This window comes from Herpailurus yagouaroundi, unplaced genomic scaffold (genome assembly GCF_014898765.1).
Source record: "Herpailurus yagouaroundi ecotype Mexico unplaced genomic scaffold, PumYag 190, whole genome shotgun sequence".
Classification (NCBI taxonomy): Eukaryota; Metazoa; Chordata; class Mammalia; order Carnivora; family Felidae; genus Herpailurus; species Herpailurus yagouaroundi.
The window spans coordinates 34,216,206-34,243,061 of NW_024412421.1; the positions used below are offsets into that span (position 1 = coordinate 34,216,206).

General features: G+C 57.2%; 1 protein-coding gene across 1 annotated transcript in view; it reads left to right on the plus strand.

Annotated features, from left to right (window-relative positions):
- Nucleotides 1-25,379, plus strand: part of CRISPLD2 (cysteine rich secretory protein LCCL domain containing 2) — a 59,547-nt gene extending 34,168 nt beyond the window's left edge. The window contains exons 9-15 of the mRNA XM_040443249.1: nucleotides 732-798; nucleotides 1,228-1,358; nucleotides 3,102-3,145; nucleotides 5,794-5,866; nucleotides 7,451-7,526; nucleotides 13,350-13,483; nucleotides 24,065-25,379. Of these exons, the coding sequence (XP_040299183.1) occupies nucleotides 732-798; nucleotides 1,228-1,358; nucleotides 3,102-3,145; nucleotides 5,794-5,866; nucleotides 7,451-7,526; nucleotides 13,350-13,483; nucleotides 24,065-24,119 (580 nt within the window). The 3' untranslated portion in view covers nucleotides 24,120-25,379. The remainder of the gene's footprint in view (nucleotides 1-731; nucleotides 799-1,227; nucleotides 1,359-3,101; nucleotides 3,146-5,793; nucleotides 5,867-7,450; nucleotides 7,527-13,349; nucleotides 13,484-24,064) is intronic.
- The last annotated feature ends 1,477 nt before the right edge of the window (nucleotides 25,380-26,856 follow it).

Sequence of the window (26,856 nt, forward strand, 5' to 3'; positions counted from 1 at the left end):
AAAACTTAAGAATTGAAGGATAGGCATTTTTAAGGCTTTCTGGAAAGGTGCATTTTCCTGGGCAAGAACACCATCGTTGAGTTTTATCCTATCTAAAAAGAAAAAAAACAAAACAAAAAATCCTTGGAATCTGACACCTAGAAAGAGGCTTGCCCTTTCCATTTGCGCCTTCTATGATGACTGATGTTTGAGGATTTTTGTTTTGGTGCCTTTGAAACCACTTGGTTTTCTTCCGTGAATTGCCCATCGGTTGGCGTCTCTGCCTTTGACATGAATCTTTTTATTATTTTTTTTAATGTTTATTTTCGAGAGAGAGAGAGACAGAGTGTGAGCGGGGCAGGGGCCGAGAGAGAGGGAGACACAGAATGGGAAGCAGGCTCCAGGCTCCGAGCCGTCGGCACAGAGCCCGACGCGGGGCTCGAACCCACGAACTGTGAGATCCCGACCTGAGCTGAAGTCGGACGCTTCATCGACGGAGCCACCCAGGCGCCCCCTCCCTATGACATGAATGTTAAAGACATGAAAACGAGGTCAAGTTGAATCCACAATGGTGTTCCTGTGACCATGAACTTCACCTGGGTCTGCCGTGACTCCCTTGAAAACATCTGGAGCCTGCTTCTCTCTGGTGTCCGTGATAGAACTTCCGGACGAGAAGAACCCCGATGAATTCCTGGCAGGATTGCATGCACACACGTTCACCTGTGGGAATCACTTGCTTTCTTCTCCATCAGGTACCAGTGCCCAGCGGGCTGCCTGAGCAGCAAGGCGCCGGTGTTCGGAACTCTCTTTTACGAAAGCGTAAGTGGCCCGTGTGGACTCCCAGCGCGTTTGGAACGGAGGTTGCTGGTTTTGGCCCGAGGAGATTTTTTTCCTTCCACCCCCTCCGTCCCAGAGCTGATGTGCGCCTGTCTCCGGGCTCACAGACTAGGAAAGCCACTTTCGGGACCCGGGGTGGACCCTCGTGAAGGTCAGTCTCCATGTTAGACCGAGCGTTAATATGCCTCCCTGTGTGGGGAGAAAGGGCCATTTGTCACCGCTCTTAGTTCGTAAAGCACCTCACGTGGGTTTTCTCAGATAAGCAACCCAGGAACAAAGACGTGTTCTGGGGAAAGGCGGGAGTTAGAAGCGGGGCTTTTTGTGGCTTGGGGACAAAACCTTGGGCATCTCCAGAGCAGACTGGACAAAGGTGACTTCAGACGTACTTACCGTCTCCCTTCCCGCCCCCAGTCGTCCAGCATATGCCGGGCCGCCATTCACTACGGGATCCTGGACGCCAAAGGTGGCCTGGTGGACGTCACCAGGAACGGGAAGGTGCCCTTCTTCGTCAGGTCTGAGAGAAACGGCGTGGAGTCTCTGAGGTAACTGTCCCGTGCTCGGGATTCCTTAACGCTTTTTTTTTTCTTTTTTTTCCTGGTTATGAAAGTATTGTCGAAATTTTGAAAAGTACCGAACGATATGAAGAAGCAGGGAAACAAACCGTCACGGTGAACTTGAACGCCGTAGCTCAGACGTCACCCCGTAGGCGTTTCACCACCTCTCACCCGCGTGGGTGTTTCTGGGCGTGTGTTTAAGTGTTTAATTCGGCTGAGTTTCAACTCCTGCTTTTCCTCCCATCCTTGGGTTTAGAGGCTGACTCTTGACAGACCTGGTGCCCCGGCCCCTGCTCCGTGACCTTGGGCGGGTGTCTTCATCTCTTCTGGGTGACGGCGTCTCGCTGGGGAAAGAGGGCCATGGTAGGACCCGGCTGGTCCACACGGGTGTAGGCAGCTAGTTTTTTAAACGATGCAGCTCTCCCACGGTCGCTAGGAAAGATGTGTCGCCCCTGGAAAGGCCCCTCGCGCCCGGGAGTCCCCTCCCCCCATCCAGGACACCTAGAGCCTGGCCCCGCAGGGACACCGGGGCCCCTGCCCCAGCTCCCTGCGTCCCTGGGCCACGGTGCCTCGCATCAAGAGAGCCTCCCTGCGTCAGGGCCCGTCCCGCCTCTGCAGCCAGGGTCACAGCGGCCAAAGCGCCTGTGTGTGTTCCAGGGGGTTCCACGCAGAACATTTCAAAAACCGCATGAGTCATTCCCCTTTGAAAGGTCTGGTTCTTCAAGAGGGCTCGCAAGATTCCCTCTTTGCCTTAGCTGGGGTCTCAGGGGCCACGTCACCACGAGAGTGAGGATGTCTAAACAGAAGCAGAGAATGCGTTCGCGGAGGCCCGGTGACCTAACGCCGGCCACTGCGCCAGGCTCAGCGGGGGCACCGAGCGAGGGCGCTGTGGCCGGCCGGGTCTGCGCCCCGCGTGGCCCGCACAGCTTGTCCCGGAGCCGCGTCGGGGCCCTCCCGGCGGCCAGCTTTGCGTCTGGAGGGCAGTTCTTTGCGTCCCAGGGAGTCTGCCAACCTCGACACAAAGCAAACGGAAGCTTTATTTTCTCCAACCTCTAATTGAAACGTAGTTATTTCCTGCTGGCGGAGTGTTGGTCCCCAACGGGAGTAGGGGTGAGGCGTCTGCAAACGTCTGCCGTCACGACCCCGGAAAGACAGTGGTTGGAAGACAGTTTCTGCTTCGAGTGCATTCGCGAGGAAGCGCAGCTCTTACCCAAAGGCAGATTCATTTTTTTCCCCATGTTTATTCATTTTTGAGGGAGAGCAGGGGAGGGGCAGAGAGAGAGAGAGTGGGGGACAGAGGATCCCACGCGGGCTTCCTGCTGACCGCAAGCGAGCCAGATGCAGGGGTTGAACCCACAGACCCCGAGATCATGACCTGAACTGAAGTCGAGGCTCAGCCGGCCGAGCCACCCAGGGGCCCCACACATTCCTTTTGATGCTTTGGTAGCGATCCCACCAATAACTGATTTCCCGTTAACCTTTTAAGTTTATGGTCTGCATCTTAAAGTCACTATTCTGAGCAGGACACCAGCCTGCCCGAGGGGCTCTTGGCACAAAGTAGGTTGACACACCCCCCCTCGAGAATGGTCTCAGGGCTTTCAAGCTGATGGGAAACGAGTAGGGACACACAAAGTTGAGTCCGAAATGAAACAAACGTGGGACTTTGTTTCAACAACCCTGCACTTGTAGAAACAATTCTGTTTGCATTGAACATCCTGTTTTCTTCTCCAGCAAGTACAAGCCTTCCAGTTCGTTCATGGTGTCCAAAGTAAAAGGTAAGCTGGCCTGTCTTTTTTATTTTATTTTACTTTTAATGTTTATTTTGAGAAAGAGGGAGCGTATGAGGGGGGAAGGGTGGAAAGAGAGAGGGAGACCCGGAATCTGAAGCGGGCTCCAGGCTCCGAGCGGTCAGCACAGAGCTCGACGTGGGGCTCGAACCCACGAACCGCGAGATCATGACCTGAGCTGTAGTCGGCCGCCCAACCGACTGAGCCACCCAGGCGCCCCCTGGCCAGTCTTTTTTTTTTTTTTTTTTTTACGTGACCGTAATACACAGGTGATCTTGGGTTTCCCTGGAGATGTCATTCTCCTGAGCTGTTGACTTAATGTGAATTCTGCCTCTTAACACTGCAGTCCTCAGCATCGTAAAGGGTTTTTTTTTTTTTTCAACGTTTATTTATTTTTGGGACAGAGAGAGACAGAGCATGAACGGGTGAGGGGCAGAGAGAGAGGGAGACAGAGAATCGGAAACAGGCTCCAGGCTCTGAGCCATCAGCCCAGAGCCCGACGCGGGGCTCGAACTCACGGACCGCGAGATCGTGACCTGGCTGAAGTCGGACGCTTAACCGACTGCGCCACCCAGGCGCCCCCGTAAAGGGTTTTTAAAGAGGTTCCTGACAATGCTGATTCTTTAACTAGTTTCTAAACATATCTGCACCTGGCATCGGCCCTAAATCGCTAAACGGGCGTCACAGGCCCCGGGGGTTCCCAGCTGAATGTCCCAGAAGTCCTAATGCCTGGGTCTGGAGCAGCCAATAGGTTGTAGACGGAGAGTCTGTTTCTGTTGGTTGGTGATGGTGGGTGGAGTATTGAGTAGGATTCTGCAGCCTTGTTCTGGGCTCCTCAGAAAACAGGCCTCGATAGATTAGTAATGTCTGCCCTGAACGACAGAGGGGAAACTTGAGGAAGCACGCGGCCCGTCCGTGCCCTCCCCGGCCTCGCTGTATAATCCTGTCTACGGTGCGTTCACTTGGCGGGGGAAGGCGTACCCCTGGGGGGCGTCCTGCGGACACAAGCGGAGCCTTGGGTTCTGGTCGTGCAGAAAGAGCGCTTGACCGGGACGGTCTCAGGGGAGCCAAGATGTAGGGGCGCCCCGCCCGGCACCTTCCTCGGGAAGCTGGCCCGACAACCCCTTCCTTTGGGAAAGCGATTCTTGGCTTGTCACAGGCCCTGGATGCAAGAATATCTCATTAGGTGTCTTTATAAGAACACATAGCAGCTTTTCTCCTTATTACAAAATAATGCCTATTCATTCCAGATAATTTAAAAATACAAAGGCGCCTTAAAAAAAAAAAAAAAAAAAAAAGAGGTTTTGACCAAACTCCGCCACTTACAGATAACATTGTGAACGTTTTGGTGGATACTTCTGAAGGTGTTTTCCCTCTGATTACGAGTATATGCCCTGGTAATACATTGATCCACTTTCAAAAATTGAAACAGAGTTACATAAGTTTGGCAACCTGATTTTTCTCTTCAAATAATACTGTATCAGGAAGATACTTCTGTGCCTTTAAGTGGTGTTCTAAACCCAATTTAAAAAAAAGTATTTTAATTATTTTTTTAATGCTTTTATTTATTTTTGAGACAGAGAGAGACAGAGCATGAGCAGGGGAGGGGCAGAGAGAGAGGGAGACACAGAATCCGAAGCAGGCTCCAGGCTCTGAGCCATCGGCCCAGAGCCTGACGCGGGGCTCGAACTCACAGACCGTGAGATCGTGACCTGAGCCGAAGTCGGACGCTTAACCGACTGAGCCACGCAGGCGGCCCATGAACCCAGTGTTAATGACCTCATCTGCCTGCCATGATACGGCGGCCCCTGGTGTAGTGAACCAGTCCCCTTTGTTGGATTGCTACATCGATCCCCAACGCACCCAAATGATAGGCGGGACCACGGGTTGGTGATCTGCCACCCTCAGGGGCGAATCCTGCCTGCCCTCTGTCTTTGTAAATAAAGTTTTATTGGCACACAGCCACGCCCATTCGTTTACACGTCCTCTGTCGCTGGTTTCAGCCATAACAGCACAGTTGAGTGGTTGCAACGTAGTCCGTCGGGCCCCCAAAGCCAGAAATATTTAAATATTTGCCCTCTGGCCCTTTCGGCAGAGTTAGCCGAGCCCCAGACTAGCTGAAGACACGCAGAGACTACAGGTGGGCAGTATTAGAGCCCCTTTTTACCTCTGTTGTTTAAACCCACGTGACCTTGAAGATCGCTAGACTGGGAACCAGAAGCCTGGCCTCCCACCGTGTCCCGTGCAGACCCAGGGTTGTCTCTTGGCCTCTGGGCCTCTGTTTCCAACTCTGTAATTGGAATAATACCTACCGTGAAGAGAAGGAAGGTGAACAGCTTCAAAATAGAGAAGCAAATGAAAGGTATCGTGGGTCCGACGGAGGAACGATCAAGGGTGGTAACACCTTTGTGCTGTAGCCACGCTCAGGCCATGGGGCTTGTCACCCCTTGAGGGGCCCGAGGTGAGGTGCCAGCATTGCTGGGGCCAGGCACCTGTGGGCTTCCCATCCCACCTCTGTCCAAAGGCCCAGTGAGCCTCTTGGACCCGGTTGTCCAGCAGCCCATTTCATAGGCGGGTAGCCCGAGACCCCGGCTTGCGAGCGACCTGACCGTTTCCCATCGCGTTCCTGTCCCCAGTGCAGGACTTGGACTGTTACACCACCGTTGCTCAGCTCTGCCCGTTCGAGAAGCCGGGGACCCACTGCCCAAGGTGAGACTGTCTAGCGTCTGGTTTTGCCAACACAGGGGCCGAGAGAAGGCGGCGTCATGTTGCGTCGGGGGTCATCGCGCGGGGCTTCTTTCACTCTGCGTAATGCTTTCGAGACTCACCTGTGCTGCTGAGCACGTCGGTGGTTCCTTCTTCACGGTGGTTTCCATTCTGTGCCTGGACCACACTTAGGTTTTACGTGCGCTGCCTAAACCTTCTCTGGCTGATTTTTGGGGGGTGATGTTTCGTGACAAAACGATGGGTTCCCGGTAACACTTCCTTCTGAAGCACCTGTTAGGTCCTCTCGGGAGCTGTGAACCCTTCTCCCTCCATGAGACGGACCTTAAAACTAACATGTGGAGACCCCCAAGGTGTGAGCAGGGAAGAGCCCCAGGAGGCTGCTGGTGAGGGGCACACCCTGGACGGGGACCCCCCCACTCCTCCCCTCTGCTGTTCACACTCCCCTCGGGGCCCTCTCACTGGCCCCCACTGGCCCTCCGCCGCGAAGCTGATCCCCTTTGAATGTTCCAAGGATCACAACCTCTTATTAACTATTCAATAGTAAACCCAAATATTAAAGAGAAGCACAAGGAAGTTATTTCGGAAAGAACAAATGAACAAAAAGAAAAGCTTGACACGGTACAAGTATAGAAAACAGAGGTTTCTGGCCTGCCGTTCTAGAGAAAGTCAGAAAGAGTTTTCGTTCCCACATTCTGTTTTCTTTTTTAAAATCTCACACGCATATTCTCTCGGTCCACTCCTGTCCCCTCCCTCCCGCGGGACTGTTTTAACTTCCCAGTCCCTTTGTCTGCCTTTCTTGCCTCCCGGGATCCTGCCTGCCTTGGGGCCACATGGCTTCCGGACGCCATGTTGGTTTCCTGGTCCCTGGGTTCCAGCAACATGGCATACCTTTTTAAAAAACGGAAAAAAAAAAAAAAAAAAAAACAAAAAAAAACCCAACCCTTTTCTTAGGTGGGGCTCATGCTTTTCCCTGGTCTGAATCTCTCACACCAGCTGGGGCCCACCCATTTCCAGGTTGAGGTGCTGTCCTAATCCTCTAGGCCCACAGCAGGGATGTGGTTGACCGACACAGTGGTGATCTAACCTCTTCCGCCTCAGGTTATCAGCGCCCCCTCTCTGTAATAGTCTGACTCATTGAGGTGAGGGCCCTCCGCCCTTTCCGCCCTCATGCAGGGAAACGGCCTTTAAAAAAGTCTATTGAGTATAATCTCCGTGATGTACTCCCGGTATGAGTTGGCCAACCCCCGAAAATGGGAGGTACGACCTCCGACAAGCCCATATTCCCATCTCTCCCATATTTATTTTCTTTCACCTTGTTTCTGCGGGCCTCTTTTGGTCCGGACTTTTTAAAATTCCGTGTGCACGATTTAAGAAGAGGGAAGATATCTTTACCACCGCGAGGGTGCGAGAGGCATATATTTTTTTCCCCAGAGAGCACACGCTGTGGTAGTTTCCTTTCCCATCCAAGTCGTTAAACCTTGACGCTCCGAGAGGGAGGGCCAGCCGCTTCTCGGGACCTGTTTTCTGCTGGCCGTGACCATCGCACAAACGTGTCTTGTTTTCCAGAGTTCATTGTCCGGCACACTGCAAAGACGAGCCGTCCTACTGGGCTCCCGTGTTTGGAACTAACATCTACGCAGACGTGAGTATGCTGGTGTTTTCCGGGACCACCTCTCGAAGCACGCTAAGCCCTCGGAAATCACGTTCCAAAGTCTGGATGCCAGAAACCCGAGATCTCATTCCTGTGTCTCTAGCTGACTTTAGACCACAGCATTTCTTTCTGCAACCGTTGCCCTAGTTTCCGGTTCATAGCGACTACTTCCGCTCGTGTATGTTCACGAATACAGATGCAGGCGTGCCTCGTCTTACGCACATGTTCTCATAGTTCGGTCGATTGACTCCTGCTTCCCCGTTGATGTGCATTTGTAACGCGCCGGCTTTCCTGTATCACGAACTTCATTTCCGGATATTTAACACCTTTCCGGCTCTCCTGACGCGTTAATAGAACCGGTCCGCTCTCCTCACGGTGTTTCTTTTTGGCTACGTACCCGCCTAGCTAAAAACACCGGAGGAAATACAAATGACACTAATTTACTGCTTGCTGAGGACCACTCTTATCACACCGGAGCCTGTTTGTCTGTATTTCCTTACTGACTTTAGCAAGGAAGCTTCAGCCTGAGTTTTCTTAGCGAATCCTCCAGAACGTAGTCTGTTCCCTCCAGTTGCCCGGGGTTGAGGGACATGGCGTCCCGAGAGATGGGAATGTGGTCACAGCCTTGCCCAACAGGCTGTGTGATTTCTTGCCAAGTTGCTTACCTCTCTGTAGAAGGAGCCAGCTGGGATTTTTCTAGTCCAAGGAATCTTCGAGATCTAAAAATCTCATGATTAGATCAGTGTTGCTTATCCCCGGCTAACATTTTTACTCAACTTTTTTCCATTTTCATTTTAATTGTTCTCTCCCGCCCACGACCATTGTCTTTGCCTCCACCTGCTGATTTGTTCCAGATTTCTGTAAGTGTGAGGTCACTAAGTCCTGTAAAGTCAAACCAACCTTCATGGCTCACCCTTTTTTTTTCCTATCTTTTTGTCCTTTTCTCTTCAAATGAGTTTTTTTTTTTCTTCTCAGAAGCCATTAAGCCCAAACTGAGTTTTGAAAGTTTAATGAAGGAGTAAAATAATGTGTATCAATTGTTACAGTGAATGTTTGAGCCAAAGTCTGCTATTAAAAGACAGACACTTTGGTTTTAAAATGATTGAAAAGTAAAGGGATAGGGCCAAGTGATTCCAGCCAAATGCGGAGAAACAATGAAGCAGGAGTGACAATATTGCTGTCTGATACAGTGGAATTTAAGGTTAAACGTACTGAGTGGGACACCACAATTCATTGCACGGTGGCACAAAAGGTATAATTTATGAAGATCGGATTTATGAGATCAAATCTGTATGCGCCAAACAACATAGCAGCTGAACATATAAAGTTGTTTTTTGAAGGTTAGAACTGCAAGGAGAACTTGATGGAAATTAACACTATAAAGTTATCTTTTGTGGTTTTAGGTTCTTTAAAAACACCATTTCTAAGTATTGGTGTCCCCATCTTACAGGCTTACAGGCTTAGGTGTCCCCATCTTACAGGACAGCTTTAGGCTGTCCCTAAATCACACAGCTGACACAGGCCAAGGTGAGGTGCCACGAAGGTCTTGCTTCAGACTCTGTCCTTTCCCTACTCTCTTGTGCCTTGCTTGAGTGCACCTGCACTCATAATTACACTGATGTGAACAGGCACGTGGGTGAAGAGCCCTATGGAGTGTTTGCCTTGTTCACTAGGTTTTGGAGCTTTTGGAACAACCACAGTGCTCCAAACGGAGCTCGGCACATAAATGATTGTTCGGTGAATGTTTGTTGAAGGAATAAATAAGTGACGGTGTGGCGTTAGTCGATGTTTCAATGTTAAGCTGTTCAGAAACTAAAAGAAGGAAAGAAAAAAGCGGAAAAGAGAGGAACAGGGCGGGGAGACGGGGAGAGGAGGTTGGCCGAGTAAGGAGAGAAGAAAGCAAGCTCCATCCCATTTTAGAGGTTCTTTGTTGGCCTCGGTTTCTAGGTCACTCTGTATTCTGGGAAATGATGATGCCTTTTTGGAAAATGTCTGTTTAGCTAAGAGATTTATTTTGGGAGCGTTGTCTCCAGATCTTCGAAGGGCCTCATAGTGCCGCCGCTTCCGCCTGCTCGCCTCACTTTGTGGTGAGCTGCAGGCAGGAGAGACATCGGGGTGCAGCCCAAAGAGCACAGTCCGGGTCAAGGTGCGAGTTTACGACTCGGTTGTGAGATGGCGGGCAAGCCTTTCCCCCACCCTGGACCTCAGTTTCTTATCTCTTCTCCCCGTCTCCCTCGGTGGCTGGATATGTCCTCACACTTGGGCACGCATGCATCAGAATTCCCCGGAGGGCTTGTGCAAACAGACTTCCGGGCCCTACCCCAGCGTTTCTGACTCCAAATCTGGCCGAGAGCCAGAGAATCTGCATTTTGAGTAAGTTCCCAGATGATGCTGATGCTTCTGGCCTGGGATGACAGCCGCTTTAGAATTTGTGATACTGGTGATGGGGACCGTGACAATTTTGCTGCTTCCATTTGTCTCAACTAACGGACAGCCGTTAGTTCAACCCCACGAGCCCGTAGTAGCTCCACGATAGCCCTTGCAGGCTCTTATAATCCTGTGAAAAGTAGCGTCCCGCTTGCCAGCTCCGAGTGGGTCCCCGCTCTGCTGTTGGCCAGCTGCGGGCTGCTGGGCAAATCGTTTAACCTCCCGGGGCCTCTCGCTGTGAAGAGAGAGTAACACCTCCCACGGAGGATAATTGAGAGACGTCTCCATTTCTGCGTGTGAAACACAACGGGGCCTGTGTGGTGCACGCTCCAAAATGTTACCCACAATGACCCCCACTCGGCTGTCGAGAAGGATCGGGCTGTCGGTGTGAGGTTCTCACATTCCCGGCCGAGGGCTCGATGTTGTCACAACTGGTGTCCTGAAATCAGGGCCCGGGAGGCAAAGGGCTGTCACGGAGGGCACAAAAGCAACGTGCATGGCCTCTTGGGAGCGTTGAGCCTGGAGGACGCGCCTCCGCGGGCTGGGACTGCGGGAGGCGGGATCGGGGCCCCACATCTGGCAACTCGGTCAGCGTAGCGAGCGGGCGGGCCCGCTCTGCCCGGTGGTCAGAACGGTAAGCGTGTTGGTACTCACTCGTGGAGCTCGCCTCTACTGACCGTGCGCTTAGCGGGGCTCTAAACTGATCATTGCGTTTTGGAAGACCCCCCGTCTCTCTCGGAGACAGAGGGAGGCGCACTGGTTCAGAATCCTGGCGGGGCACAAACCCTTCCCGGGAACTGGTGGCTGACGGATCCTTTCCCCAGGAGGGGGATTAAGAAGGCTTCCTTGTGCAGACGGGGCGACCAGCTGTCCTGGCCTCCCTGAGCCCGAGGGGTCTCCCCGCACGGGGCACTAGAATCAAGGACGTTCTTGCTGACCCCAAGGCCCCCAGAGTTCTGCCTGACACTCTGGGCCTCACAGGTCCCCAGGAGCCCACCTCGCCCAGCCTCTTGACGGAGGTAAGACGGGGCCGCGCAGGGCTGCAGCTGCCTTTCAGTAACTCAAGCGACTGAGTCACAGCCCGCACGCGGTCCTGTCCTCCGGGCCTTAGTGTGGGTGTTCGCTCTGGCTCTGGGACCCTCCCCCTTTCGGCCGAGGTATTAGCTTCCCAGGGTGCCGGGCGGCCTCCGCCACCGGGAAGCGACTTTCTTCTGCAAAACCGGCGGCCTCTCTGGAAGGGCCTGGGGTTGGAGGCCGGGGCCCACAGCCTGGAGGGGGCTCGGCAGGTTCGGAACAGGACCGGGTGGCGGCCCCACGTGGGATTTCGAACGGGGGTTTTTCAAACAGCCCTTTTCGATCCACCCACTCACGTCTGGGGTCAGGAACCCGCTGGATGGCGGATTGCTTGTCCCAGGCCAGGGGCACCTCAGCAGACGCTTCCTTTGCCCGTGCTGTGTCTGTGGACTTGACCCCTGCTGACGCGTCTCGTAAAGTACGACCGTGCAGGATTCTTCTTGGCCGCCCTGCCTCTTCGCGGAGGAGGTGCCGGCCCGGTTGGCCAGCAGTCGGGACCCGAGTCGCTTCACGGGTGATTGCTGGGTCCCAGGCACCGTGCAGACAGGGGGCCCTGGGAGGCAGCAAAGGCCAGACCCACCCTCCCGCCGGGTGACAGGCACCTGGCGGTGTTTGCGGAGCTGGGACACGGTCGGCAGCGGCCTCGCCTCCGCTCCCTGCACCGCACGCGATCGCACAACGCACCGGCCCCCTGGCGGCGCTCAACACACACAGGGTCTGCCGGCTAAGCCCCCGTGACGGTCACGGCCACAGGTCACTAGGTCACGAGCGAAGGCAGCACCGGAGTCAGCTCCCTGACCCGTGGACATGGTTTGACTTTCTGTCTCTGAGCGGCTCCGTCAGCCTGGCCGAACGTTCTCAGACGCCCCTGGGGCCGATCTCCCGCTGACTCTCTTTTCTGAAGGCTTGCAGATCCTCACACTTCAGGGGCCTCATCAGTGGAAGCTTTTTTGTTATCAGGGGGCGATTAGAAGCTGCATAACTTCATGGCCTAAAAGCAACACATGCTTACGGGCTGGAGGTCAGGAGCCCGATACTGGTCTCGCCAGGGTCAAGCCACCAGCAGAAATTCCTCCCTTCCGGAAGCTCCAGGGCCGCCTGTGGTTCTTTTGCCTTTCCCACTTTCTAGAGGCCGCCCACGACCCCTGCTTGGGCCGCCGCCTCCTGGCTCTGTCCCTCCTGCCTCCCCTCTCGTGAGGACCTTGTGATGACTGTGGACCCATCGGTAACACAGGCTCGTCTCCGCACAGGGCCCTTAAGTTAGTCACCTCTGCGGGGGCCTTCAGCCACGCGTGAGGTCACGTCCTCACGGGCTCTGGGGATGGGGGTGTGGGCGTCTCTGGAGGCCGTGACCCTGCGGACCCCAGAAGCACAGACGTCGTGCTCCGCCAGGCCTCAGCTGGAATCTCTGCGGAGCCACTAGCTGCCCGCGTGGCCCTGGCCCAGTTCTCGGACCTCCCCAAACCCACACTTCACGGCCTGTGAAACGGGGATAGCGGCGGTTAGGCGTCTCACTGGAAGCGTAAACGAGATAAGAGCCAAAGGTGGTCGGCCAGGGCCTGGGGCATGGTCAGCCCAGAGTCTGTGTTCGCCCTGCTGACCGCGGGGGGAGGGGGGGGGGGCTGTGCGCCCCACAGACGGATCTGGGTACAGGTGGGTGAGGCCCCGGCCACACGTGCGAGCCACCTGACCGGTGTGGAAGATGCTGGGTCTGGGCCTTCCCGGCCTCTTTCTGTTTCTTGGACATGACGAGGTCACGCAAAGGCCCCAGGGCCTTTGCACAAGCTGCTCCCTCTGCCTGGGTGGCTCTGCCCAGAGTTGTTTCCAGGCTGTGGCCGACTCCTTTTTGCCGTCCAAATCTGAGCTCAGGTACCACACCGAGAGCAGTCGAAGCCCTGATTGACTCTCCGAAAAGAGCCCTTCCAAACCCAGCCACTTTGTCTCCCGATCTGGCTTTATTTCCTTCGGAGGCAGAGTTGCTATTTTGCGTATTTGTTACTTGTCGGTCTCCCTCAACTCCCTGAAGGCAGAGTCTTTATTTTCCCTGCGGAACTTTCTGCATCTAGCTCAGTGCCTGGCGTGTAGTAGGTGCTCAGGAAAGACTTGCCGTACGAAGGAACGAATGAATGATGCCGGGTCTCTCCGGAGAGACCCCCGGGGGAATCAAGGAGGCGATGGTTGTTTCTTAGCCGTAACTTGATCAGCGCCCTCCCCCACCCCCAACCAGGCCACCAAGTGCTGGCCGATGGCATTAGGGCCTCACCCACGAGCACGACACTCTCGATGTTGATCGCGGCTCTTCTGTGCTTCCAGACTTCAAGCATCTGTAAGACGGCCGTGCACGCGGGAGTCATCGGGCAGGAGAGCGGGGGTTACGTGGATGTGATGCCGGTGGACAAAAAGAAGGCCTACGTGGGCTCGCTCAGGAACGGAGTGCAGTCTGAAAGGTAGGGGTGCGTCTTCTGGCTCTCGACACCCAAGGCCAGCCAAGGGCATTCCCACCAGAATTCTCTGCCTTTCTGTTTTGAAAACAAGAACTTTTTTCTCTGACGAAAGCTCAGAAGCACCCGGGAGATGCGGTGGGACTTTTTCTGGGCACGGAGGAGCGTGCGTCGTCCCGCGCAGAACAAGTGGGGGCAGATCGTGGTGACGCGGTGGTCCTCTATAGCGAGGTGACAGTATAGTTACTTACGGAAGGAGGAGCCCAGGGTCTGGCATCCAATAGACTAGGCTCTGCCACTCGCCAGCTCTGTGACCGTGAGCCGCCACCCCATTTCCTGGTGCCTCAGTTTCCTCACCCGTGATGGGGGACCAAACTGGTCCTGGCCTCACACGGTTGCTGGAGGATGAATCCAGTGCCCGTCTGAGAGCGACGAGCCCTCGGTAGGTCACGGAGGCCGCTCCCAGTGTCGCTGCGGGCGAGGCCACACGGCTGCATCCGGTGAGCGCACCGTGCCCCCCTTCCCGGTTGGACAGTTCAGCACTTTGCCCAGGGGCTGATCGTCACCGTGGTAAGCAGCCTGGCAGGGGATGTTTGCACCTCCCACGATCGTTTGCTTCAGTTGCTAGAGCAAACGTCAAAGGCTTTGGGTACGCCTTTCCAGAACATTCTTCACGAGGGGTCCCAGCGCCGCTTCGGGCTGCCAGACCGGTTTCTGGCCCATGCCGCTCATTCTCACCTGTGCCCTGCTGTCCGTGGAAGCAAGTCCCAGGCTTCACAGCCCGGGGACCCAGGCCCCAGTCCTGGGGCCTCCTCTTGAGAGCCCCGTGAGCTCACACAAGGCACCAGCCTCTCTCAGACCACCCAGGGGCAGACCCCCGTCAGGGGTGTATTTGTTCTTAGTGCTGCGGGGGGGGGCTCAGAGCACAGACATTTCTATCCTCAAAGTTCAGGAGGCTGGAGGTCCGCGAGCCACATGTGGGTGGGGGGCTTCCTTCTGGGGCCTCTCTCCTGTTGTGTAGACGGCCGACTCTGTGTCCTCACGCAGCCCTCCCTCTGTGCGAATCTGCGTCCTAATCTCTTCTAAGGACGGTCTGATTGGGTCAGGGTCCACCCTCGTGACCTCATTTTTACTTTAGTTGTCCCTTTGAAGACCCTCTCTCCAAATACGGTCACCTTCTGAGACGTTGGGGGTTGGGACTTAAACATAGGAATTGGGGCGGGGGGCACAATTGAGCCCATAACAGAGGGGAATGCTGACATTTTATATTTGAGGGGGCCTTCTTCTTAAAAAAAAAATTTTTTTTAATGTTTATTTTTGAGAGAAAGAAAGACAGCGCAAGCAGGGGAGGGACAGAGAGAGAGGGAGACACAGAATCCGAAGCCGGCTCCAGGCCCCGGGCTGTCGGCACAGAGCCCGACACGGGGCTCGAACCCACAGACCGCGAGATCGTGACCTGAGCCAGAGTCAGATGCTTAACTGACTGAGCCACCCAGGCGCCCAGAGGGGGCCTTCTTTGGAAAAAGAGTATAAAATCTAGAACGTAAAAGTTGCCGGGAACCTTGAAGCCTGGGCTTTCGTGGCTCCAAGGAGCTCGGTGCCCGTGCCGGCCTCCCGGCCTCCCGGCCTGCTGGGGAGTCTCAGCTGTACGTGGAGACGCGGCAGAATCGCATCCAGACCCCCAGGGGCCCCGCGGTAACCCTGCCCTTAGCCCGGAACCGCCAGAGCTAACAGCCTTGGCGTAGTCTTTAGCCTGGGCCACCTTTTTTGGGAAAAGCCTAATGAAGGGAAATTCCATTGGTTTTAATGGGAGGGAAACAAGGCAGCGATTAGGTGGAATTTCCTGGGCAGGCAGGAAAGAAATCCCGGGACACCGCTCTGCTGAGCTATGTTCCCCTCAAAGAGGACACGGTCTCGCTGAGAAGTGCGGTGACCGGCCCGCGTGCCCTCTGCCCGGCTCACCCCCGAGCAGCTCAGCGGCCCCCCGAGGGCGGCCGCAACGGCTTCACGTGCGGCCCCCACAGGTGGGTGTCCGGGGACGGCAGGGGCTGGGACGGGTCCCCAAAGTGGCTTCTTCCCTGCTGTAACCAACCCCACCCCGGGAAACCCGTCATTTTTTCTCTCTTCCTGAGGGACCCGCCAGGGTTGCTGCCGTCATTATAAATACCTTCCAGGCAGCCCTTCCCAGGCCCCGAAGTGCCTCATGGCCGCTGGGCTGTTCAGAAGGTTCTAGTGAGTTTCTAGGCAAATGCAGAGTTGAGATCCTGCTCCCCTTCCTCCTCGGACGCGCTCTTGTGACTCAGTTTCCCCACCTGTAAAGGGGAAGGTGATAGTACCTGCCCCCTGGGGTAGTGGTAAGGCGGGGGGGGGGGAGGTCTCAGACCGGCCCCCCGTCAGACCAGCAGGATCTAAATCAGTGGGGAGCTTGCTGGAAAGGAGGATTCTCGAGCCCGCCCCTCCCACCAGGCCTGCTGAGTCCAAAGCTCCGGGAGTGGGCTGGGCACTCTGTGTGGACACGGCCTCCAGGGGTCCTGGCGCACACGGGACGGTGACGTGAGGCGGCCGGTCGTGTCCCCGGCACACACTGTGCGGGATTCCGATCATTTGTGGTTAAACTTCATTCTTTCGGTGCGTTTTCAATGAGGCGCCAGGACCAGGGCTGGGGTCCCGGGGTCCCGGGGCCCCGGGGCAGCGAGATGACAGGGTCCACCCTGCACGCAGGCAAGAGGCGAGGCCAGGCGGGCACGCGGGGCCCGATGGCGTTTGGGACCCTGCTCCCCCCGCCCGCCAGCTGGGCGTCCTCGGGTGGGCGTCTCCCTGGGCTTCGGTCCCTCCTGTGACCCGCGGTTGTGGGGAGGTTGTGTGTGCCAAGCACTTCCCGGTGGCTCACCGTGAGTGCCCGGTGAAGCCGGTGGCCCTCGTCGCCACGGCAACTTACAAGGTCGTTGCGCACCTCGAGGCGCTGTGGTTCTCACACGCACGCGAGAGCCTCAGTGGACTGTCTTTCAGGACTGGAGGGAGAGCACCACCCAGGAGCCCCTCCTTACCCCCATCTTTCCGGTGTGCCCTCCCCTGTCACTTGGCGAGCCCGCACCGTGTCCCAGGCACCGGGACCCAGCAGGGAGCACACGGCCTGATCTCTGCCCCTGTGGGACTTGTCATCTAGAGGGGGCACAGATGACCAGAGAAATGGCAACAGAAGTAGGGCACCGGGCATCACTATGACGGAGGGAGGCTCGGGGGGCTGGGCACATCCAGCAGGGCCCCGTCTCGCTATCTGGAGGCCCCTCTTCGGTGGCATGGCTCCTTCCAGGGGCCCCCCCCCCCCCCCCCGCCGCCCCTTGTCTCGATGGGACCTCAGCAACCTTCTGCACAGAGCCAGGACTGAGAAGTCTCCGCGGAGCCTGTTCCCATTAGGGACCGTGGGAACCAAGCCTGGGCCGGGAGGGTGGCTCTGTCCCAAACGCCTGCTGGGACCCCAGAGCGGTCACAGTGGGTCCCCAAGGGAGTTGTGGCTGCTGGACCCTCGGGGACCTGTTCACAGCAAACTTCCTTGTAAACGTAGGGAATCCTCCAGAAAAACAAACAAAAGCCTCCTGAACAGAATTCTCAGCACACGGGCCAAAGGTGGTTCTGCTGTAAAGTGAAGTGACTTGGGTTTTAGTGGTGGGTTTTTTTCTTGTTTGTTTTTTTCTAAAAGAGGATTTCCTGAAAGTTTTGAAAGAGGTGTCTGTAGAACCGGGACATCGTAAGAGGACAGGCATCTTCGGTCTCGACACACGTGTCCGTGAAGGATAGTGGAGGAAAGAAAAGGTTATCAGGAAGAGCTTTTGACGTTAGAACTGGGCTTTGCCCGAACGTTCGCGGAAAGAAGCTGGACATCTGCGTGAATATCCGTTCAGGAGTTTTTCCTAGACCGGGACCATTTTGAAAAGGCAGGTTTCACAAGGAGAGATTGGGAAATGCACCAACAATGACAGATAATGTTCTTGGTCACTTGTTGTCAACAGACACGACCCGTGTGTACCTGTGGCATCTGTGTGGACGGACCTGCATCCAAAGGTAGACAGTCCGTGTAGCAGCTTTTGTGGGCCGGGCACCGTCCTCCCGGGGCCCATCTGGCACGCTCTTCAGGCCACACGGGTTCTAAAGTTTCTAGTAGACGCAGTAAAAAGGAACAGGAGGAGATATTTAGGACATGTGGGATTTAAGCTGGGATGTCAAAATATTAGCGTGTATAATAGGAAGTTACGAAAGAATATGCATTCTCTTTTTCAAATAAGACCTTGGGGTCCACTGCGTATTGCACACATAGAGCACCCCCCCCCCCAGTTCGGGCGAGCCACAGGTGCTCCGTGGCCACCGTGACTGGCGGCTGCCATATTGGGCACCCCGGCTCTGGACTCTCAAGGGTTGGGCGTCTGAAAATCTCTCCGTGCGCGCAGAAGCTGAGCCGGAACCACGAAGCTGTTGCTTCCAGATGGGATGAGCTCTGCCCTCTCCCCCACCCAGCTTGGGCCAAGGCCGGGCGCCGGGCTCCCTCTGCTCGCAAACCGGTGGGTTTTCCCCTCCCACCTTCTAAGGTCTATACACACATTGGCACACCTGATTCCCCCAAGAGCCCCACGATGGGGGGAGCCCCAGGAATCCTCACTTTATCAGTAAAGAAAGGGAGGCACAGAGAGGTTAAGTGATTCGTGCGAGGTGCGCCGGAACCACGACTCGAACCCAGGCCGCCTCCCCCAGCGCCCACGCTCTTTACTAGTACGCGTGACGCCCCACTGTAGACAGGAGGGGCCGGGTGAGCCTTTAGTGCCCGGGTACGCTTGTTTGTAACTTTAAAAGTACTTATTAGAAAAGAAGTACATACTTATTTAAATAAGAAGTCTAGGGAGTAGGAAATAGGTTAACCTCTGTGAATTGCCCCTTCATAGCCTCTCAGGGCATCCTGCCCCTCCCCCAGCCGCCCCCCCATACAGACAACGCACATGAAAATCAAAATGAAGCTCGTATTACACCGAAATATTTTTACATTTCACGGGAGACGGTTCCCCGGAGTCGATGCTTTCGTGCGGCTAACGCGTTCATCACCGTGCGTGTACCCGCCAGGTGCCAGGCACTGATGGGGAAACCCCTCCCCTGATGGGAGAACGGGGTTTAAACTCAGGAGGAAGGACAGTATTTGCAGCTCGGGGGCCATCGAGCTCCTGCTGGGTGCGCGCCCCGACCCGGCGCTTGCCCTGGACAGACTCACATCCTCTGCCCGACGTCCCCAAGGGAAGGGCGCGTTCACACACCCTGTGCGGAAAGCAGGCTCAGCAAAGTGGATCGGCCAAGGTCCTGCAGATGAGATCCGCACTCTGACTCTTGAAATCTCCTGAGAGATCAGTAAACAGGTGAGACTCTGGGAGAATAGGCTTCACCTCCTTGAAACAAACAAAATACGCACACATATACATGCGCGTGCATTTATACATATTAATACGTGTGTGTGCACACACACGGGAATGATATTTCTTAATAATAAAAAAGAAATCGCACGCTTAAAAGCCGGAAGGACGGTCAGGAGTTCCTTTCCCGCAGTCCTTGTGACGCTGGGTCCCGTGAGTCCGCGGAGCGAGCTGCCAGCTCGTGGGCGAGCCCACGGTCTCTCCGGGAACAGGCCGCCCCGAATCCCCTGCTGTGCCGTCATGCAGTCTGTGTGCGCGACCAAGCGGCCATCGGTCCCTCCCGGAGTGGCCTTCACCGGCGGCTCCAGGACGCAGCCCTGTGTTCGCGGCTGCTCGTGGGGCTGCAGCCTCCCCTCCCAAGGGGCTCCCCGCACCCCAGCCCCCCACCGCGACCTGGGGTGGGCCAGTGTCACCCTCAGAGAAAGCAGGGCCACAGCCTGATGGCTTAGAATGACGGTTAGGAGAGGGTCCCGGGGTCTCCACCCTCTCGGGTCCCCATCCTGGTGGCACCTGAAACAGGTGTTTAATTGGGGACAAATCGCGTCATCTCGCCGAGCCTGGGTTCGCTTTCCGTAAGTGGCGAGAACCTTGGAGATCTCGTGGGGTGGCTGCAGGGGCCACAGGCACTAAGATTGCGTCAGGACCACGGTGGCATTGTCGGGTCGTCCAGCTGGGCGGGGCCCACAGGGGGGGGGGGGGGGGAGGGGGGTCGGGGTGAGTGGCCACCGGAAGGCTGCAGACCGCTAACCGGGGCTGAGTTGTGACTCCCTGAGGCCGCAGACCCTGGACGCTTCCCAGGGCGCCCTGGTCACGGCTCCGCCAACAGCTGAGGCTCTTGGAGCGCTGAGTCAGCCCGAGGGGTCCCGAGGCTTCTCCCGCCAATTCTGGTTCTCCCCAGCTCTGCAAGGGCCTTGCGTGTTGGCTTTCTCTTCCTTCCTTCCTTCCTGTTCTTCTTTTCAAAATAAAATTAGGCCTCCGGAAACAATCTCCATTTCAAAATGGTTTTAAGAAATCGATGTTACGAGGGCGCCTGGGTGGCTCAGTCACTTTAGCCTCCGACTCTTGGCTGCCGCTCAGGTCGTGATCTCGCGGTCCGTGGGTTCAAGGCCCGCGGCGGGCTCTGCGCTGACAGCTCAGGGTCTGCTTGGGACTCTCTCTCTCCTTCTCTCTGTGCCCCTCCCCTGCTTGCACATGCTTGCACTCTCAAAGAGATAAGCATTAGAAAAAAAATGTCCTAACGAATCTTAAGAAATTAAAATCCTAAAATCATTTGCTCCAAGTGTCTTAAAGTTAAGAAATCACCTCCGGAAATCCCAGTCCCAGAAACAACCACTGTGAACGTTCTGGTGTGTTTCCTTCCCGATTTTTTTTCTGTTCGCAAGCACCTTATTGTTTTTTTGTTTTTGTTTTTACCTAGAAGGGATCAGACCCCCTGTATTGTCAGGCTAATGGTTTTTTTCCAGCGAGCCACAGCTGGCGGAGGTGCTTCCAAGCCACGTCCGATGTGGCCACGCCGTCATCCACGTGATGGCTCTGCACTGTCCCCCCTGTGTGGACAGACCACCGCTTCTAACCCAGCTGACGGACGTCCGGCCTGCTTCCCGTGCTCTCTGCTGTGATAAACAACGGAGCAGAGAACATCTTTGCACAAGTCCGTGTGCTTTCCCGACAGTTTCGTAAGGCAACTTCCCTTCAGTGGGCCGGTCACAGCAGCACATCAGCCCCTGGTGACATGGGCCCCCCGCGGCCTCCAGGGCGGCCGGGACGAGCCCCCCTCCCCTTACCTCGCAGGGTCACAGCTGATGCAACCCCCGCCTGTCCGTCCAACCTCTTGTTCCTCCTCGTTACCCATCACGCGCTGGCTTCTCCGTTTCGGGGACGCCCTGAGACGACCCCGGACCCCCGGCTGACGTGTCTTCCCGTTCGTGTGTGTGGCGGGGGCGGGGGGGTCTCCCTGTCGCTCAGCCCAACGCACAGATGCCGCCTCCCTGACCGGGGCTTCTCCACCACTGCGTCTACAGCTGCTGCCTCCCCACGCTGCTCTGTCCCATGTCCCTGCGTCCCTCAAAGGACCCGTCGCTCTCTGGGATTATCTCTTACACCTACGTAGCCGTTTAGCCCCTACCACCAGCCTAGGCTCCGTGAAAGCGAGAACGCCACCCGCCCCGTTAACCCCGTGTCCCCAGCACGCGGCCCGTGCCTGGCACACAGTAGGTGTTCAGCTTCACACTGGCCGGATGAACAAATTCAGAAATGGGTTCACAACCCATCGAGGGATTCCTAAAACCCCTTTTCTGAACATTGCCCGGAGTTGCTGTGCGACGGGCGCTCCCTTCTGTGTCTGGGCGTCCCAGGTAGTCCAGAGAGGATCGAGGGCGAGGTGTAGAGCCGGAGGGCGGGCGGGCCGGTTTACGGTCCATCAGTCACACCCACGCTTCAGACCCGCACAGCCGCCCACAGGCCGGCAGGGCTGGAGCTCAGTAAGCGTTTGGGGCGCGAACAGATGGGGAGCCACCCAGAGGCTTTTTTGAGGAGCCCAAACCTGGAGGGATTCTTGGCCTGAGACGGCGGCCGAGCCCCACGCTTGTGGTGCCGACCCCCTGGGCGACGGCCGCGCGCTGGTCTGATGTGTTAAGAAACACACGTCCCGTTCGGCGGGCCTGCCCTCGCTCCCGACGTGGGCGGGCTGCTCGATGGGGGTGCTTGGTGGGGGTCGGCAAGTCACGCGGGCACCTCGGGTGCTTGGCCGGATGACCTCCTGAAGGGCCCCCCGTCCCCGGGTCGTTTGGGGCCCTGTGACGCGGAGAACCCCCTGCCCCGTTTGCAAAACGTACAGTAGTAAGTCAGAGACACGAGCCCTGGTATTTTCCCCAGTGTGGCTTGCCCTCCGTGAGGAATGGCCGAGAGCCTTGCGGCCCTGGGTGGTTCTTCCAGACTGTTCATCTGGGCAGAGGATCTGGGGAAGTCTCGCAGCCCAGAGGCCTGAGGAGGGCCCTGGAACCTGAGCTTTCCAGAAACCAGCAGGGCAGCCGGGGTAACCGCGGCCCCGGCACGGCCACTGTCCCCCTCCGCGGTCGGGGGGAGCTGCTGGCACGGAGGCCGGCGGCCCCCCTTCTGCTCCGTCTGGACTGCCTGGCTTTTCCTCGCAGCCCCATCTCGCCAAGTGCTCCCATCGGATGCCCGTTCCAGAAGTTCAGCCCCGGGGTAGCCAAGAGCACGAAGCTGCCATGAGGCGAGGGGAAAACAGGCAGGTATTCCGAGCGGCCTGCTTCCCGAGGGCCGCCGCCCTGGCCGAGAAGTCTGAGAGCGCAGGGGCCCTGCGGTCCCGCAGTTTCCAACCCGGGCCCCTCTCAGCGGGAGGGGAGACCCCCCACAGGAAGTCACGGCGACGTCACGGCCAGGCTGTTACTCCTCTGCTCAGACTCATTCACGGGGACGAGCAAAATGCAAATGAAAGCTCCGTTTGGACGCCCCTCCCTACTTGTGAATGGCCCAGAACCAGAAGCCGGATCCCACACGCCGCTGGCCAGCTGGTGGGCTGAACGGGCCGCCGGGCGTGTTGTTGATGGGACCAGTCGGTCGCTGGAACCTTCCGTCGGGCAAGCCGCCCGGCTTGCACAAGCACGTGTCCTGCGATCCAGCCGTTCTAGTCCTCGGGGCTGATCCACGGGTGCCCTCAGACCTGTGCAGAAAGTCCCGTGCCCCCCCGTGGCACCGTTGACGAGAGCGGAGTATTAGGGACCTGCTAAGTGTCCGTGAACAGGGACCCGGTCAGCTGCCGCTTCACTACAACCGAGTACTATGCAGCTGCCTACGAAGCCGTGAGACGGCAGGTGCTGGCGACACCATGGGGACCCTGCCCGCCCCTCACGTGCGGCAGGGGCGGGGGGGGTCACGTCCGGCGGTGCGGCTGCTTTGGGAAACCGTCTGGAGGCTATTTAAGAAAGAGCCGTCACGTAACGTGTGACCCCGCAGGTGCGGCTCCTAGCCGTCTGTCCCCGAGAATCGGCCGACACGTGTGTCCTTACGGACACGTCATCGACAGACGTTCGCAGCAGCGTTCCGCCCTGGGAGCCCGAAGCGGACGGGGTGTAAAGACCCCTCACCCGGGGGATGGGTGAAGAAAATGTGGGCCGTCCCCCGAAGGGCGCGTTACGCAGCCCTAACGAGGGATGAAGCGGGGACCAGGCCACCACGGGGGATGGGCCCCAGAGACACCAAGCTGCGCGAGACGAGCCAGCGGCACGAGGCCCCGTCGTGTGTGATTCCGTTTACGCGAAGTGTCCGGGACCAGCCGGTCTATACGCACGGAAGGTGGCAGGGCCCGTGGGAGGGGAACTGATCCAAACTGGGCGCGGGTGCTGTTTTCTTGGGGGTGTTTGTGGAGGGGACTCCACAAGCCCGTAAAGTCACTAACAATCACTGGGCTGGACACCGAAAAGGGGTCAGTTTGGCGGCTTTGTTACAATCAGCAGCGCTGTCTTGCTTTTGTTTCTGTTGAAAGCCTTCAGTTAGCTGCGGGATTTAACCCCTGCCTTGAGAGGGTGGCTGTTACCTACCGGATGCGCGACCTGGGGCGGCTGCGTGACCTCGGGGGAGTCCTGCTTCCCTCTCACTGCCTCGGCCTCCTCGCCTGCGCGCCAGGGTCCCTCGCGCAGCCCCCGGGGAAGAAGGCCAAAGGCGCGTACAGAGCGTGCGTCCTCCGAGCCTAGCCCGTGTGCTGTTTCCGTCACGGCGGCTCAGGCGTCCTCGTCACGATGCTGTCCTGCCGATCGGTCAGCCAGACGGCCACCGGTCGAGCCGGCGGGGGGCAGCCGATGCCAGGCAGCGGTCTCGGAGGGTGCGCTCGGTTCAGACAGGCTGGGGCCGGCGACTCCCGGAGTTCAAGGCGAACGAGTTAGCGGCCCTGCCTGACCTAGATTCCCCTGCCCCCCGCCCCGGGCCGGCTTGCGGAAAGAGTGGAGCCTGCCAGCTGTTCCTGGCAGGGGCACGCCGTGTGTCCAGCAGTTGCGGGCAAGTGTCCCTGGGCCACGATGCTTCCGCCCTGGGGCCAGGGGACACCCAGCTCCCCCTTCCCGGCTGCCTGTGAAACACCCTCCAGACCTTGCGGTAATGTGGCCTCTGCCTTCTTTTTCAGCCTGAGGACCCCTCGCGACGGAAAGGCCTTCCGGATCTTTGCCGTCAGGCAGTGAATTCCCAGCGCTGGGAGAAGGGGGCGTCTTCGAGAGGGCTTCAGGGTTTTGCTTTTTACTTTTATTTTGTCCCTTGGTGGGGGGGGGGGGGGGCCGGGGGGCGGGGGATGTAGAGAGGCGGGAAACTTCCCGTCAATGGCGTTCAGTGTCACACCCTTTGTGCCTTTGTCTGAAACCACACGGAGAAACCGCGCCCTTGGGGTCCCGGCCGGACGGCTGGCGCCTGGCCCTGCTGAGGCCGGGGTCTCGGTCCGAGCGCCCCCTCTGCAGGGACAGTCGCCAAGGTGCTCCTTCCCGGTGCTCTTTGGTGGGGGGTGGGGGGGTGGGTGGGGAAGGTTCCAGGCCTGCGGACGTGGCAGGACCCGGAGCTCACGCGGGGAGGTGGGCGGGGGCGGGAAGGGGCTTAGGGAGCATCCAAAGGGTTTCAGGAAGGGAGTGGAAGGTGGTTATTTAAAAACTTTGAAAACACAGTCCGTCCCCACCAGTGGAGCAAAATGGGTTTAATGTTTGCTGGTCAGACAAGTGGGCCGGAACGAGGGGCCGGGGACGTGAGGCCCGGGCTCGGCCCTGGTCCCCGTCCTCGCCGGCACCCTGCCTCGCACAGGCTGGTTCTGCGGACGGCAGGGCTGGCTTCTTTAGGGTTCCGCAGTAACCCCAGAGATTTATCTCGTCTTCGTCCTTCCCTGTGTCCGCGTGGCCCGTCTGTTTGCTGCCGTGACCTTTGGTCTCCTTGAGGACAAATGAACCAGGATCCTTTCTTTGCCCCCTCCCCCCCCACCCCCCCCCCCCCCCCCCCCACCCGCCGTGGCCCTCGCCCCAGCCCAGACTGGTTTATGCACGATGTTTCCCACCGGGGCTTTGCTTTGCGAGCGGTTCTGTCGGCAGCCCCACCTTTTAATTTTCTTTTTTTTAAACAAAACTCTTAGCGCCCGTCGGTTCCACTGTTTCGTTGCTGCCCTGAAAAAGTGGCAGTCAGATGTGCAGAGTCCCCATCCGTGGGATGACCCAGTTTTTAGCAGCGGGAGGAATGGATTCCTCAGTACATTCCTCGCCGAGGTTAGCAGCTCTGGGAAGGGGGGGGGGGGGGGGGCGTGTGTGGTTATGAAACCGTCCTGCGGCATAACAGCAAAAGAAGTAACACTCTAGAAGGATTTCTCTTCCTGTTTTTGTGGAACGGCTCTTGCCAGACGTTCCTTCGGCTCTGAGGAGCGTGGGGCTCTCTGGTTTCCACTTTACAAAAGTCCTTCACAAGCCCAGACCGAAAACCCACAGGGCAAGAAAACACCCTTTGGTAAATAGCGTTGCTCCGCAGAAGGTGACGCTCTCCCCGCCTCCCCCGGGCCGGCCGGCCGGCCGGCAGGTCACCTCTGGGAACACCGGTTTCAAATCCGATCTCACCTGGCCGTCAAAATATTTGAAAGGCCAAGGGACCGGCAGACGGGTTTTTTGTCGTGTTTCGTTTTGTCGGGGTTGTTTTAAAGCAAAGCTGGGATGGTCTGGACAAGGAAGCCTCCCCCGGGGAAGGAAGTTCCAGGCTGCTGCTGAGTGCATCCCGACTAAATTCACAGACTGGAGGTGAATGGCTTCCCTCCGGCCGGAGGGAGTTGGTGAGAGCCGTGAAACTCTTCGCGCGCGCGCAGAGCTGAAAGTAGCCGCTTCCCCGCTCTGTGCCCTGTGGGCTTCTAGTAATTCGTAGGTTTTGACGTCTCCACCCCGAATGTCAGAGCAGAAGAATTTGGGCAGCCTGTCAGTGACGGGTCTCGCTACAGCCCAAGATCTGGGTACTTGGAAACTTCTGGATTCTAAGGGTTGTGCTGCTGGACTTCCGCTTCATCAGACTCTGCTCTGTGACCGGCCTTCGGCGGCTGTGGCTTTGCTGGGGCTCCGGGCTTGTTAGAAGTCGAGGCGGCCCCGCGGGTGTCCCGGGGGGGCTGGCCGTGAAGGCGTCCCACCCAAGGGAGAGTCTGAAACTTCCGGAACGAGTCCAGCCCATCATCTGGGGGCTCGTTTGGGTTCCCGAATGTCTCCTGAACTGGCCCGTCTAACAGGATAGACAGATGCCCCCTCTCTCCCCACCCCGAACCAGAACTCGTCCCTGGAAACAGGCCTACGAAGGCAAGGCCCCTGTAGTCAGAGACCATCTCTAATTTCGCGTGTTAGCAGGACCCGTTGCCCCCGTGGGCACTTGACCCACAAAAAGATGACGAATCAGGCCAGCGGTGTTTCAGGGTCTGACCCTGCCCCCCAAACAAAAAGGTTCTCGTTCCCTTCAGATTTTTGCCCCCCACCGTGTTCTGATTTTTTTTTTTATATTGTCTGTAGGCTCACCCAGCCCGCAGCTTACATGTGTGCTTTTTTCTATGAAAAATGATGTATTTTACTACTTCCTGTGTACAAAAAGTTTATTGTAAATTGTGTGTGTGTGTGTGTGCGCTTTGCACGAACGGGGACCACGTTGCCTTTGTTTTGTTGTTTCAATAAACCCGGTTTGATTTCTAACGTGTCTCTGTGACGTGTCTCTCGTCGGGCACACCCGAACAGTCTGTGAAATGAAACGTTGGAAACCACCTCGGAGGCGCCTCGCGACTGTGTGTACCCCACGCGCGTGACACACGGGCGCGGGGGTGCCAGTCCCTGCGGTATTTTCTGGAGCCTCGGGGAGACCCCCACCTGACAAGCGGCAGGAGGGGTGTGCCTTAAAGGGTGCAGACCGGGCATGGGTTGGGGGAGGGGGGCT